The sequence below is a fragment of the Rhinatrema bivittatum genome, chromosome 9 (assembly GCF_901001135.1).
Source record: "Rhinatrema bivittatum chromosome 9, aRhiBiv1.1, whole genome shotgun sequence".
Taxonomy (NCBI): domain Eukaryota; kingdom Metazoa; phylum Chordata; class Amphibia; order Gymnophiona; family Rhinatrematidae; genus Rhinatrema; species Rhinatrema bivittatum.
In genome coordinates, this window is record NC_042623.1 from 264,319,541 (window position 1) to 264,332,245 (window position 12,705).

At 40.0% G+C, this 12,705-nt stretch overlaps 1 protein-coding gene and 1 long non-coding RNA gene across 2 annotated transcripts in view; one reads left to right on the forward strand and one right to left on the reverse strand.

Moving 5' to 3' along the window:
- Positions 1-12,705, forward strand: part of CARD8 (caspase recruitment domain family member 8) — a 97,512-nt gene that overhangs the window by 56,847 nt on the left and 27,960 nt on the right. The window contains exons 10-15 of the mRNA XM_029617376.1: positions 2,758-2,808; positions 2,908-2,951; positions 3,053-3,102; positions 3,999-4,216; positions 4,311-4,561; positions 6,005-6,139. Coding sequence (XP_029473236.1) covers positions 2,758-2,808; positions 2,908-2,951; positions 3,053-3,102; positions 3,999-4,216; positions 4,311-4,561; positions 6,005-6,139 — 749 coding nt within the window. The remainder of the gene's footprint in view (positions 1-2,757; positions 2,809-2,907; positions 2,952-3,052; positions 3,103-3,998; positions 4,217-4,310; positions 4,562-6,004; positions 6,140-12,705) is intronic.
- Positions 40-1,723, reverse strand: LOC115099165. The gene is made up of 2 exons (XR_003858698.1): positions 1,497-1,723; positions 40-538 (listed from the first exon to the last, which is right to left on the reverse strand). It is a non-coding gene; the product is annotated as an uncharacterized LOC115099165 (long non-coding RNA).

A 12,705-nucleotide genomic window follows, 5' to 3' on the forward strand; every position in this document is an offset into this window, starting at 1 on the left:
GCAAGGCTACGTTTAAGTAGATGACAGCAGACAAAAAAAAAAGAGCATCTATTTATTTATTTATTTGTGGGTTTTGTGTACCAACGTTCGTAGGAAAACATCATATCGGTTTCCAGGTAACACCGAACGTAGCAACAGTGCTTTACAATAAACAGGGAACAAAGGAAACTGGGAAGAGCAAGGAGTACATTATAAAAAGAGGATAACAATATTTTAGGTATAAAACAAATACGCAAGAGGAGTATGGGGCAGGGGGATGGGAGGGGGGAATATGAAATTTGTACATATTTATATTAAGTTGATAAAATAGGCATCTGGCCCAGCTAGTCTTCCCAGTTATTCTGTATATGCTGCTAAGGATACATCCCAGCTGCCAGCCAGAGTGTGCCCACCTGAAAGATTTCTCCTTATCCAAGGCAGCCTTTTTGCTCTTTTTTTCCTCATAGGCCACCATCTTGGGTAGAAGAGCATACAAGATTTATGTATTTTTCTTTATTTTGTTGTACATCTGGGTCTGTTGAGGAAGGCAATCTATAAGCTGTACAAATGAATAAACAGATAAATAATATCCCCACTTAGTTCCCTCCAGCCCCCAGCTTCCCCATGTAATAATCTAAACAGCCAGCAATACTAGTGTGGCCCTTGCCAAATATTCAACCTCCTAGTTTCCTTGAGTAGCCTACCAGACAGACTCGGCAATCAGTGCCAACGTTTCTGGTAGGATTTCGAGTTAATTACAGAGCTTGCAGCCTGCCAGACAGACCCAGCTGCTAGTTTGATTCTGTCATCACGGTACGATCTACACAGATACCATTACTAATGATCCTTCCAGGTCCCTCGTGGAGTCTGCCAGATAGACTTGGCTATGAGAGTGTCTGTATTTTGCATGCATTGCTTCCATGGTATGCAAATGTATTGCATGCATATTCAATGGGGCTATCCTGAAAGCCCAACTGGCTGGGGGGAGGGGAGTGGGAGGGGTTCGCTGAAGACAAGCTTGGGAACCACTAGCCTAGGAGATCAAAAATGGAAGCAATCTTATCATTAATTGCCCTGGATAAGGCTTAATAAAAACTAAATTAAGTTAAGTAAAAACAACCAACATTTAGCTAATATTTTGTACTTTTCTGAAATAATTTGTGCATTCATGCTTAAATCTGACTTTATAAATTATTTTGCTTTCTTCCAACTATTTCAAGAACACTTAAATGGACCATATGTAATATTCCTTGAAACACCTGCTTAAAAGATCATGAGCCATAAAGTTTTACCTGTTCCAAATAAAACAATACTTTATGCTGGCAACTTTAAAAACATCAATATGGGACCAGCCCGCTGGATCAGTAATAGTGCTACACTCAGCCATGCTGAAGGTTCCCACTTCAGTCTCTGACTCGGGTTGTCTGTGCCCCAGGTCAGCTGGAGATGCTGCAAAGGCAGTATTCGCAGCCCCTGGGATGCTGGGGGGATGTGAGGGAGCTCTGGTCGTTGCTTACCTGCGACCCCCGGCAAGCAGATTCAAGGCCCATGATTTCAGGTTCTGGATGGAGCTCTGGTGCAAGGCCCCTGGCTCAGAACAATCGCTGTAATGAGGAGACTGCACACGTTTGGAGGGGATATAACATAAGGGGAGAAAAAAATCTCCAGGTCACGGTGCCAGATCGCAGCCCTGGATCCAGTCGAACTTGGGAGTACAAAGGAGCAAGAAGGAAACTGTTGGTAAAAAAAATATCCCCACAACAAGCAAAACATCAGTGCACTTTGACCAGAATTGCTCATCTGAATCTAAAAAGCCTCACTGGAATTCAGAGTCAGTCATTACAGCTGGCGGCACGTGAAGTGCAAATGCTTTCCTTAAGCATCATAGAAACATAGAAATGACGGCAGAAGAAGACCAAATGGTCCATCCAGTCTGCCCAGCAAGCTTTCACACTTTTTTTTTCCATACTTTGTTACTTTTGTCCCTTTAAATTACTTTTTTGGTTCTATTTCCCTTCCACCCCCACCATTGTAGATAGCAGTGCTGGAGCTGTATCTGAGTGAAGTATCCAGCTAATTGGTTTGGGGTAGTAACCTCTGTAATAAGCCAGCTTCTCCCACGCTTGTTTATCCAGCCTGTGAATTCAGTCCTTGTTGTTTGAATACAAATCCTCTTTTCTTCATTCCCCTGCCGTGAAGCAGCGTGCTGCGCTGGATATGTATTCTAAGTGAAGTATCAGGCTTGATTTGGGGTAGTAACTGCCGTAACAAGCAAGCTACAACCATGCTTATTTGTTTTACCCAGACTATGTAATTCAGTCCTTGTTAGTAGATGTCTGAATATAAAACATCTTTTCTTCATTCCACCTGCCGTTGAAGCAGAGAGCTATACTGGATATGCATTGAAAGTGAAGTATCAGGCATTTTTGGTTTGGGGTAGTAACCGCCGTAACAAGCAAGCTACTCCCCTTCTTTTATGTGGATGCAAATCCTTTTTTCCACATTTCCTGAACTGTGCCTCTCTTTTGAATCTCACGGAGGTAGACACCTCCAGTAACTCTCTTAAAACTGATGCTCATATAGCTAAAGAAACAGGAGTCTGCTATATTCATGTCTAAACTAAGAATCATTAGATTTTGATCTTAACATTGCTCACTTTTTTGTGGGGTTTTTATGGAAATAAGTTAGTGCATTAACATTTTTGGTAACATGAACTTTTTGTTGATGAAGACATAGCTTGCAGTCCATATAAAGTTATGCATAGCTTTCCTTTTCTAGCCAAAGAAGAAACTGAGAGTAGAATATCACCACAGCAGGCTTGTGAATCTGGTATGGTATGGCTTTTTTTCCAAGCTATTCAACATGAAATTTACAATTGTTAGGTAACTTTCCTATGAGTGAACAATTGCTTTTCTCCATTGCATTTAGGATTTTATGGCAAAACTCTCTGTGAACACTGCATGGCCCAAAATGTAAGCTTTTTAATCCCCTAAAGAACATTAGAATGATCTTAAAAGCATGTTGTTGGTGTATCAGTGAGTTAATGTAACTTTATGTCTCTGTATGTCAACAGAACCAGAAGGAAAAGCTGATGCCCAGAAAAATTTCTAAAGGACAGTTTCTGTAGGTACAACTTACAGCATAGAGTTTTTTCCCTGCATTTCCCTGAACAAAATTCCCTTGCCTTGTTTGATTTCCTTTTTTGGGCTCCTGGATTTATGTGTAAGAATAATGAAAATATATATATATACTTTTTTTCTACATGCCATTGTATTCATGTCCTTCACAGTTTTTGGATTTTGAGGTATGTTTTTTCCTTTGTTTAATTGACCACTTTTTGAACAAAATTCTAAATAGCTAAGTACAACCTACAAACACATGATACAAATGGGAAGTGAGATGGCGCCTGTCTGCATCTTCTCACTTCTGTAGACCTGAGTTCATTACACTCAGGGAGGGCAATTTTCATAGTGATTTGCATGGGTAAGTAGCAATTTACATGCATAAATTGGCCTGTCTGAAAATTGCCCTATATCAGAATGGCTAAAAGTATGTGTGTTATTCCACAGCATGCGTGCTTTGAGGCCAGGCATTCCTGCGCTGTAGAGAGTATTTTTCATTAGTTTCTATAGAAAATAGCTGCACCTGTAGCTGCAAAAGTCCACAGGTACAAAAGTTTCAAAATTAAAGTACACTTGTAGCTTCTCTTTGGACCTTGATGCAGAAGTTTTGGATTAAATGTACCTGCAGATTTTGTCCTAAAGCAGACAAAATTCCCCCATAAAGTCTTAAGTGAATTGTGCTTATTCTTAACCTAATCCCTAATGGACATTTGCCTATCATAGCCCACAGGAGATCTGAGATTGGCATAGCATATGCACATCAGAATTTATATGCACGATTTGTGAGGGTCTGCGTGCAGTACATGTGACTTCAGCCACTGCTTTTAGTCCAGTGCTTTCACGAGCACTGAAGTTTCACCAGCAACTTTTCAAAAGATGTGCTCTGTTTCTGTGCAGGCTAATCATAGACGGCGAAGGGATTTACCAGTGTTCCATTACTGGTTTGATATTTGAAGTGTCGAAGAAAGTTCACATCAAATATTCTGTTATGTCCTGGAGCAAGTTTGCTGATTATCTTAAAAAAACGTGGATTGTGGGAGGCCCTATATTTGACATCCAATGTGATCCGGCCATTCTTAAATCCATTCAGTTTCCACATTCTCTTTGCTTGCATGGTATGTACTAGCAAGATTTGCAGTTGGACACTGCTTGCTAATCATTGTGAAAGGCATGAAGTTATTGGAACTGCACTTGTATATGTCTTTACAGATAACAAATTTGACATTACATTTAAAGTTTTACACGTTAAAGGAAGGGATCCAGAAATAGAACCATCGGTTGAGTATTCATCAACACACGTCAAATGGCGTGTAACATCACTGTCTCCCGTGGGGCCAGTCATGCAGACGTCAGAATCGGTCCAGCACCATGGAGTTGTCCTTCTTTATAAAGTTATTGATGTCTATCCATCCTTATCATTTCGTGTATATATCACTATTAATAACGATTCATTTATAAAGGTAAGTTAGAACATAACTTTTTAAGCAACTATCTGTATTTCCTTTGTCCTTTTCTCTTCTAGAAATATTATCTTTAAAAATCCTATTACCATATAGAGCTGACATAGCTATAATTTTATACCTTCTATAACATAAAAAATAAGGTGCCAGTAATCAGACTTCTTGCATTTGAAGGCTATTGCATACGAGAGCCATAATACGTCTGAAAGATTTTGTTTCAGACTTTTCATGTTAAAAACAGGGTTTTTTTTCTTCAGTATTTCAGAATATTGTTTTTCTTGGGATTATATCTTGATGGATTTGATTTGCAAACTTTTTTTTCTTTTTGCCTTAAAATTGTTTCCTTTGTTTTTAAGCATTCTTTATAGTTGGTGCTGGAGAAATCCTTATGCTGAGGCTGATATCCATTCGTGTCCTTTTTCAGCTTACCTGCCTAACTTAAAAAATCATGAGGTCCATATTGAGTAAGCCAGCAAGTGGGAAAGTTATCCCGGTAAAGTTATACCGCTAACTTTAGCTGGATATTCAGCAGAACTTACCTGGATCAGGTTTCCGCTGAATATGCCTGAATAACATTATCTGGATAACTCTGGGACAGGGGTTTGACCCGGAGTATTCAACTTTGTCCAGGCAACGCTGAAGATCAAAGTAAAACTGTATCCTGGGAATGTCTCCAGCATCGTCTCTTTTTATCTGGATACATTTTGAGCAGGTAGTGAGTTGCCCAGACAATATTTAGCCAGTTGCAGGGAGAAATATTCAAATCTTGGATTTTTTCCTGCTAATTCCAAAGGTTAGCCAGACAGAACCCTTTAAATATTGACCTCTTAGTGCATAAGTTCCATAGCACTGGAAAATAGGTGCTTGTTGTGACTATATCAAATGCAATCAAATGACTTCTATTCCTGTACATGAATCCATGAAAGACCATATTCTTTCCAATGTTGCGGAAGTTATGTATATAAATTGACCAGCAATGGAAAGCTGTGCATGCAGGCTGAAAAAAGACAGAACACACATAAATGTACTTCCTTTCTCATAAACAATCATACTCTATTTCACAAAAGTACACTATCTTCTCTCACACGTTCACACAAACACACTCCCTTTCTGATTCACACATTCAACTCGTATACGTATTCTCACACACATACACAGACATCCTCAGTTTCATACACACACACACACACACACACCACACAATGACAACATCCCTGTCAACACATGCTCACACACACACACACCCACACCCACAAACATTTTCACTGTTGCTGACATAACACCAACGCAGCCTCTCCATGTCTCTCTATCTTTGTCAACTTCTCACACATGCACAAAAATATTTTGGAAATTTTATTTTTTCTAATGCTTGCTAAATGCAATATACTGATATATTTAGGACACAAATGAATGTCATTTGAAATCAGTTTTTTTTAATTTTAGGATGTCACAAAAGCAGTCAAATATTCTGACAAGAAATTCATAAAAATTGACAAGCCTCCCGTTTGTCGAAAATTATTGCAACACGGAAAGAGGTACAGATTAACTAGTGAACCAGAAGCTGAAATAAACCCAGAGGTACTGTATCACATGCATGAATGATGTCCTCCATGTTCAATGTGCTTCTAAAACTGTATTCCCTGGGAAATTAACTTGGTTATCACTTCCATAATAGTTAAGCATAATTATTGAGCATAACTGTTAGCACTGGTGATGTTTCATTTGTTTTAAAATGCTAAATAGGTCATCAGACAATTAGATGCTTCATTGTCTTCTATCCTGTTATAAATATTAAGAGGATCTCATAAGAACATAGGAAGTGCCATGCTGGTTCAGATTGGTGATCTATCTTTTCTCAGCAGACTTTGTTCATTGAATATCAGACCATGAGCCAAGAACCCAAAGCCTTGTTGTTGATACCAACCATGCAGCCATCTCCAGGATGAGTCTCACATTATTACTACTACTACTTCTACTGCTACTGCTAGTAGTTAACAATTTTTGTAGTGCTACTAGGCATATGTAGCACCGTGTAGATGCATTAAAAAGATAGTGCCTGCTGCTCCATGAATCTTACAATCTAGTTGAGCAAAAGATAAATAATTATCTAGTAACTATTTAACTATTACAGTAAAACATGTTTAGCATGAGAAGGCCAAGAGCAGGAAGAAACTGGATTTTTGGATTTAAAATCAATCTCGCACTTTAGGCATGTTTTACCCTCTATCCAGGGGCAGATTGCAGGAAAATATTAGCCGGGGGGAATTTTTTTCAAAACCAACCTACAGGGTATCTGACTCCCTCGTGCACTTTCTCTGCAGCACTTGTGTCAACAGCTCCCTAAAGCACGCCAAGTTGACTCTGGAAGCTGACAAAATTAAGCCTAAATATCTCTAAAATAAATTTCCATTTTTCCTCAATAACTAAGAAATAGAGCGTACTCTAGACCAGCGGTGAGTAAACTGTTCCATCCATTCAATTCGGTCAACATACGCACACCAATATCCTGGTCTGACCAACCAAGCAGCTCTTGAACTAGTGAAAGTAATGAGACAACTACACTGCCAGCCAGTGTCAGAGCTCAGTCACACAAACAGATTTATAGATTGAGAAACTTTATATGCACTGACTCATACTCTCTATTCTCAGACACACAGATAAACCCACATACTGAGAGTGAGTGTGAGTGGGTGTGTGTCACCCACATATGCACTCTCCCCCTGACACAAAGTGTATGTATAGGTATATGACACATACACACATTCTCTCTAACACGCTACTGTTGTGCTGCTGCTTATGTGCTCACACAGTGATTGCTCCCACCCCAGCACTGTCGCATCATAGTTTAAAGTTCTTGCTTGCTGCCAGCCCTTCCTCATTCTGCAGCAGCCTCCTCCTCCTTCGTTTCCAGTCCCACTCTGAGACCTGCATGTTCCCTAGCTTAACTGCTCCTCTCACAGCTCAGTCCAGTCACCTCAGACAGAAGCCTCCCCAACAATGCACAGGTTCTTCCTCCTGGCTCACTCTCTCCCTTCCCGAGCCTGTAGCTTGCCTCCGCTTCTCCACCACCCTCCCACCACTCCAGTGCATTCCCATTGACTGCAGGGTACACAGTCTGCTGCTTTTTATGGCTCCCCAGGCTTGACTCTGCCTACCTTCTCCAGGGGATAGGGGACCAGAAGTGATCCACAGTTTTTCCTGGGTTTATAAAAAGAAAAACTTAAGCCCTGGCCGAGACGAGGGAGAGCCACTAACCCAGCTCCAGATGGGAATCCTGCTTTCTCTTATGGAGCCAGGGCTGGTGCAAGGGTAATTTATAATAACAGATTTTATATGAAAAAGAGCATTCAAAGTACAGTCTTCTAAGGTAAAAATATCTCGTACAACTTGCACTACTATGGCACCAACCAGAAAACTGCAAAAAAGCCACCCGCAACCATATGGTATTACAGCTTATTGTAATGGGTGTTGGGTGTGGGCTCGGCCTTCAGAAAGCTTTACGTAAACTGAATTGCGATATAGTAATCCTCCCCTATGAAAACAGCACTAACTACCAGCACTTAAAAGTAATAACCCTACCTATGAAAAGGCAACACTGAAAATACTACATCAGCCCCTAAAACACCAATACACCTGCTATTAAGAAAACAGAATGAGCCAAGCTGTTTTAGATCCCTGCACAGAAACTACATGCCATGGTGCCCTTTAAGCTGAGCATATGAGTGATTGCTCTTACATTTTTGAGCATTGCTTACAGGTTGTACATGATCGTTCACATACATTTTTCTTTGTACTATACACAGAAATGGAACATTAATGTTGGTGCTCAAAAATTGTTGGTTTAAAAAATTGTTGCTCAAATGAAAAAAAATGTGTACATACCTAGTCACTCCTTGAAACACTGCTACACGCTAGCAGAATACCTCACCTCAGTCATACATGTAGAACACAGACAGACCTTCACCATAATGAAAATAAGGAGATAATAAAGTATAAATGGAAACATGCAGACAAAAACTGAACCTGAAACCGCAACAAGCCAGACTGTATGGAACGGAAAAACAAATATAATACCTCACGAAACATCAAACAATAACATCAAGAAATTTAAAGCATCAATCATAATAGTAAAACCAAACTAATAAAAAGAGTAAATATTTCAAAACAGCTGATGAAAAGAACTTCCAATGATTACGAACATAACTTTTTTTTTTAATTTCCCAAACATCAATAAAATATTTCAAACTAGCAGACAAGCAAGCAACATCCAATAGCTAAATTAAAGCAAAAATAAATCCCCTGCTCTCCATATCTGGGAACTTTAGATTCCAGTCATCCTGAGATTGTCATGGATTAGTAAAGGGAGGGAGATATGCACAAACTTTTTTCGCTGTCTAACACAATGTTCATTCTCATACAAACTCCCTTATATTGTTTCTCAAACACATGCTCACTAGATTTTATTTATTTATTTATTTAGCTTTTTTATATACCGGCATTCATGAACAAGTCACATCATGCCGGTTCACATAGAACAAGGGGTGCAATGAACAGTATAACTAAACTTGTGCACGGGGGGAAGCAGTTACAAAAAACAGGGGTAAATAACATGGAATGAGCAGAAAGGGGGAGAGTGGGGTGTAACAGGAACTGTAAGGGAAATATAAATAAATTTAATAATTATTTACAGTACTATATAGAGACATTGTTATATGAACTGGAGGGGGTTATGAGCTGTCCGGGAAGGCTTGTTTAAAAAGCCAAGTCTTTAGTCTCTTGCGAAAGGTTGGAAGGCAATCTCACGTAGAGATTGGAAGGCAATCTCATGTAGATTGGAAAGGTTGGAAGGCAATTGGAAGGTAGATTGGAAAGGTAGATTGGAAAGGTAGATTGGAAGGTAGATTGGTAGATAGAAAGGTAGATTGAAAGGTAGATAGAAAGGTAGATTGGTAGATTGGTAGATAGAAAGGTAGATTGGTAGATAGAAAGGTAGATTGGAAGGTAGATTGGAAAGGTTGGAAGGCAATTGGAAGGTAGATTGGAAAGGTTGGAAGGCAATCTCATGTAGATCTCACGTGCTCTCTCGTACATGCTCACTGGTTCACATGCTCTCTCTCTCACAGACATGCCCACTGTGTCCCACACTGACACTCTTGTTCACACATGCTCACTGGCTCATTCATGTTCTCTCATATACATGCTCACACACATGTTCACTGACTCGTTCTTGCTCACACACATGCTCACTGACTCAGTCGCTGTCTTTTACACTCAGGCCCACTGGCTTAAATAGTCCTCTTGCTCAAACATATGCTCATTGGCTCACTCGTTCTCTCTCGCTCACAAACATGCTCTGGCCCAACTGTACTATGCATGCAAGAATGGAAAAACAGAAACATAATCACTCTTCACAAAACATCAAGCAGTAAAATCAAGAGAGATAGGACATCATTCATAATATTAAAACCATGAAAAGAATGAATATATCAAAGCAGCTGACAAACATAGGGGGCCCAATATTTAAAGCACATTCAGTGCTACTTAGGCAGATAAGCTGAACTTTTTTTAGTTAAGTAGCAGCCGCTGAATATGCGCTTACGTTTAGTGGATGCTGCTTAACCACATAAGACCCTTACATGGCTAAAAGGTTAGCTGCATATGTTGTGGGTGGAGGGACTTAGATGCATAACTTATGTTGCTAAGGAGCAGTATTCAGTCTTGGCCACATAAGTTATATGGTTATAACCTATACGACTAAGTACAAAATATATATGCATACATTCAGCAACATAGCCGTGCCACTGTATGTACTGTGTAATTTGGCCGGATAAGTTATATCCAGCCAAGTTACTTAAACGGCCATCTTTCAGTAATGGGTCCCTAATGATTTAAAAAATCATATAGATTTGTTCTAGTATTTCCCAAACACCAATAAAATATTTTGAAACATCAGACACATGAAATAACACCCCATTATTTAAAATTTTATAAGATTAAATAATTTAAAAATCTCCCTCTCTTTATACCATTAAATAAATAAATACTTGGCATCTTTTGATTTCCCAGAGATTGTTGTGGATTTGGGTGAAGGGGGCCACACAATCTTTATCATCTCTCTCTCCTTCAGACACTTAGGCACTCTCTTTTTCATACACATGCAGGCTCTCACACATACATTCAGGCTATCTCTGTTTTTCAATCATACACGCCAGGCCTTCACACGCAGGCTCTCTGTCTCATACATACATTCAGACTCTCTCATACACATCTGAAGGCTCTCATGCATATATGCAGATGCACTCTCTCATTCACATGCAGCTCTCATACACATGCAAGTGCTCTCTCTTATACACACAGGCACTCTCATGCATACATGCAGGCTCTCCCTCTTTCATACACACATACAGTCCTCGCTCTCATACATATCTGCAGGCTCTCACTCTCTCATGCACACATGCAGATGCTCTTCCTCTCTCTCATGCACACATGCAGGTGCTCTCTCTCATACACACGTAGGCACTCTCATGCACATATGCAGGCTCTCTCTCCCTCATGCACACATGCAGATGCTCTCTCTCTCTCTCTTATGTACACATGTAGGTGCTCTCTCTCTCATACACACGCAGGCACTCTCATGCACATATGTAGGCTCTCTCTCTTTCATATACACATGCAGGCTCTCACTACCTCATGCACACATGCAGGGGTTCTCTCTTTTGCACCCTTGCAAATTCTCTTATACAAACACACACACATACAGATACGCACACATACCCCTCTCAGGTGTTCTTCTTTCTTCTGTGCCTTGGCCGCACCCACAATACCCCTTATTTAGTGCAAGAGGGGAGGTGGGAGGCAGTGGCCCTGCAATCGCTAGATGCATCTTTCTGTCAACTGTGGGCCATAGGCCTTTCTTCTTGACACAGCCCGAGGGAGGTCGCGGCTCCACCGAGACCTCCCTCGGGCTGTGTTGGGTTGGGCGCCGTCACGGCCTTGCTGAGACTTCCTTCGGGCCGCAACTGGCTGGGCTTTGTTATGGCCCTGCCGAGACCTTCTTTGGACCACGACAGGTTGGGCTCTGTCGCAGCCCCACTGAGATAGACCCCAACCTGTCGTGACCCGAGGCTATCACGGCCCCGCTGAGATCTCCCTTGGCTGCAATGGGTTGGATTCTGTCACAGCCCCACCAAAGGGCATATTTTAAGTCCTGCTAATTGAAGTAAGCACTAACTATGATTACATTGACTCCACTATATCCTCTGATTAAGAATTACATTCATAGAAAGTCAGCCTCTCCAGTTCTATTGAATCATTCATTCTTTGTTTTCTGTCTACACCATGTTGATGTCCAAATGCAATTTTAATCTGTTTGGATTCCATGAGTTTATATAGCTATACATGTATCAAGCACTTTTTGTTTGTATTCACACATTAATACATGTATTTTATATTTCTAATTATTTAATTGTGTTATTTTAATTTTTATCTGAACACCTATACATGTATTTTATTTTATGATTTAAGTACGTACATCTATACATGTATTTTATGTCCTTATTGTTTTGAATTATTTAATTGTGTTGTTTTAAGGTTTTATATTTATTTGTTCAATTTTAGTTGCCCCTGAGGCAGCTCTATGAGCGAAACTCGGCCAGAGTCGGGCATTGAAATAAAGGGCTTCTTCTGATCGTTATGAAATGTTTTCCACATAGCACTCCACTTCACACCCGCTATTTGTGCAGACGATGAAGAAGGCGCAAAATAGCATGTGTGATTTTGGAAATAAATGTATGTGTGCAGTCTGCCTCCCCCAACCTAAATGTATCCCCCAGGAGTGCCTGTTATTCCCATGGTTTAAGGTGTATTTGTTGTGGAAACTGCATGTACTTTTAGATGCGTTTGAGGAGGTCAATTTTCATTCAGAATACTCTATCCGTATAAATATAGCTAAAGGGAAATATTTGGAGGGCAATTTTCAAAGGTATTTAATCAGGTTAATATGTAAAAATAAATTGCTGTTACACGGTTACTAATAACCATTGAATTGCTAATGAGCTGCTATAGAACTGTTAAGTTGCAATTGAAAATGTTAATGAATTGCTAATGAGTGACTAATCAACAGCCAGTGAATTTCTGTCTTTCTG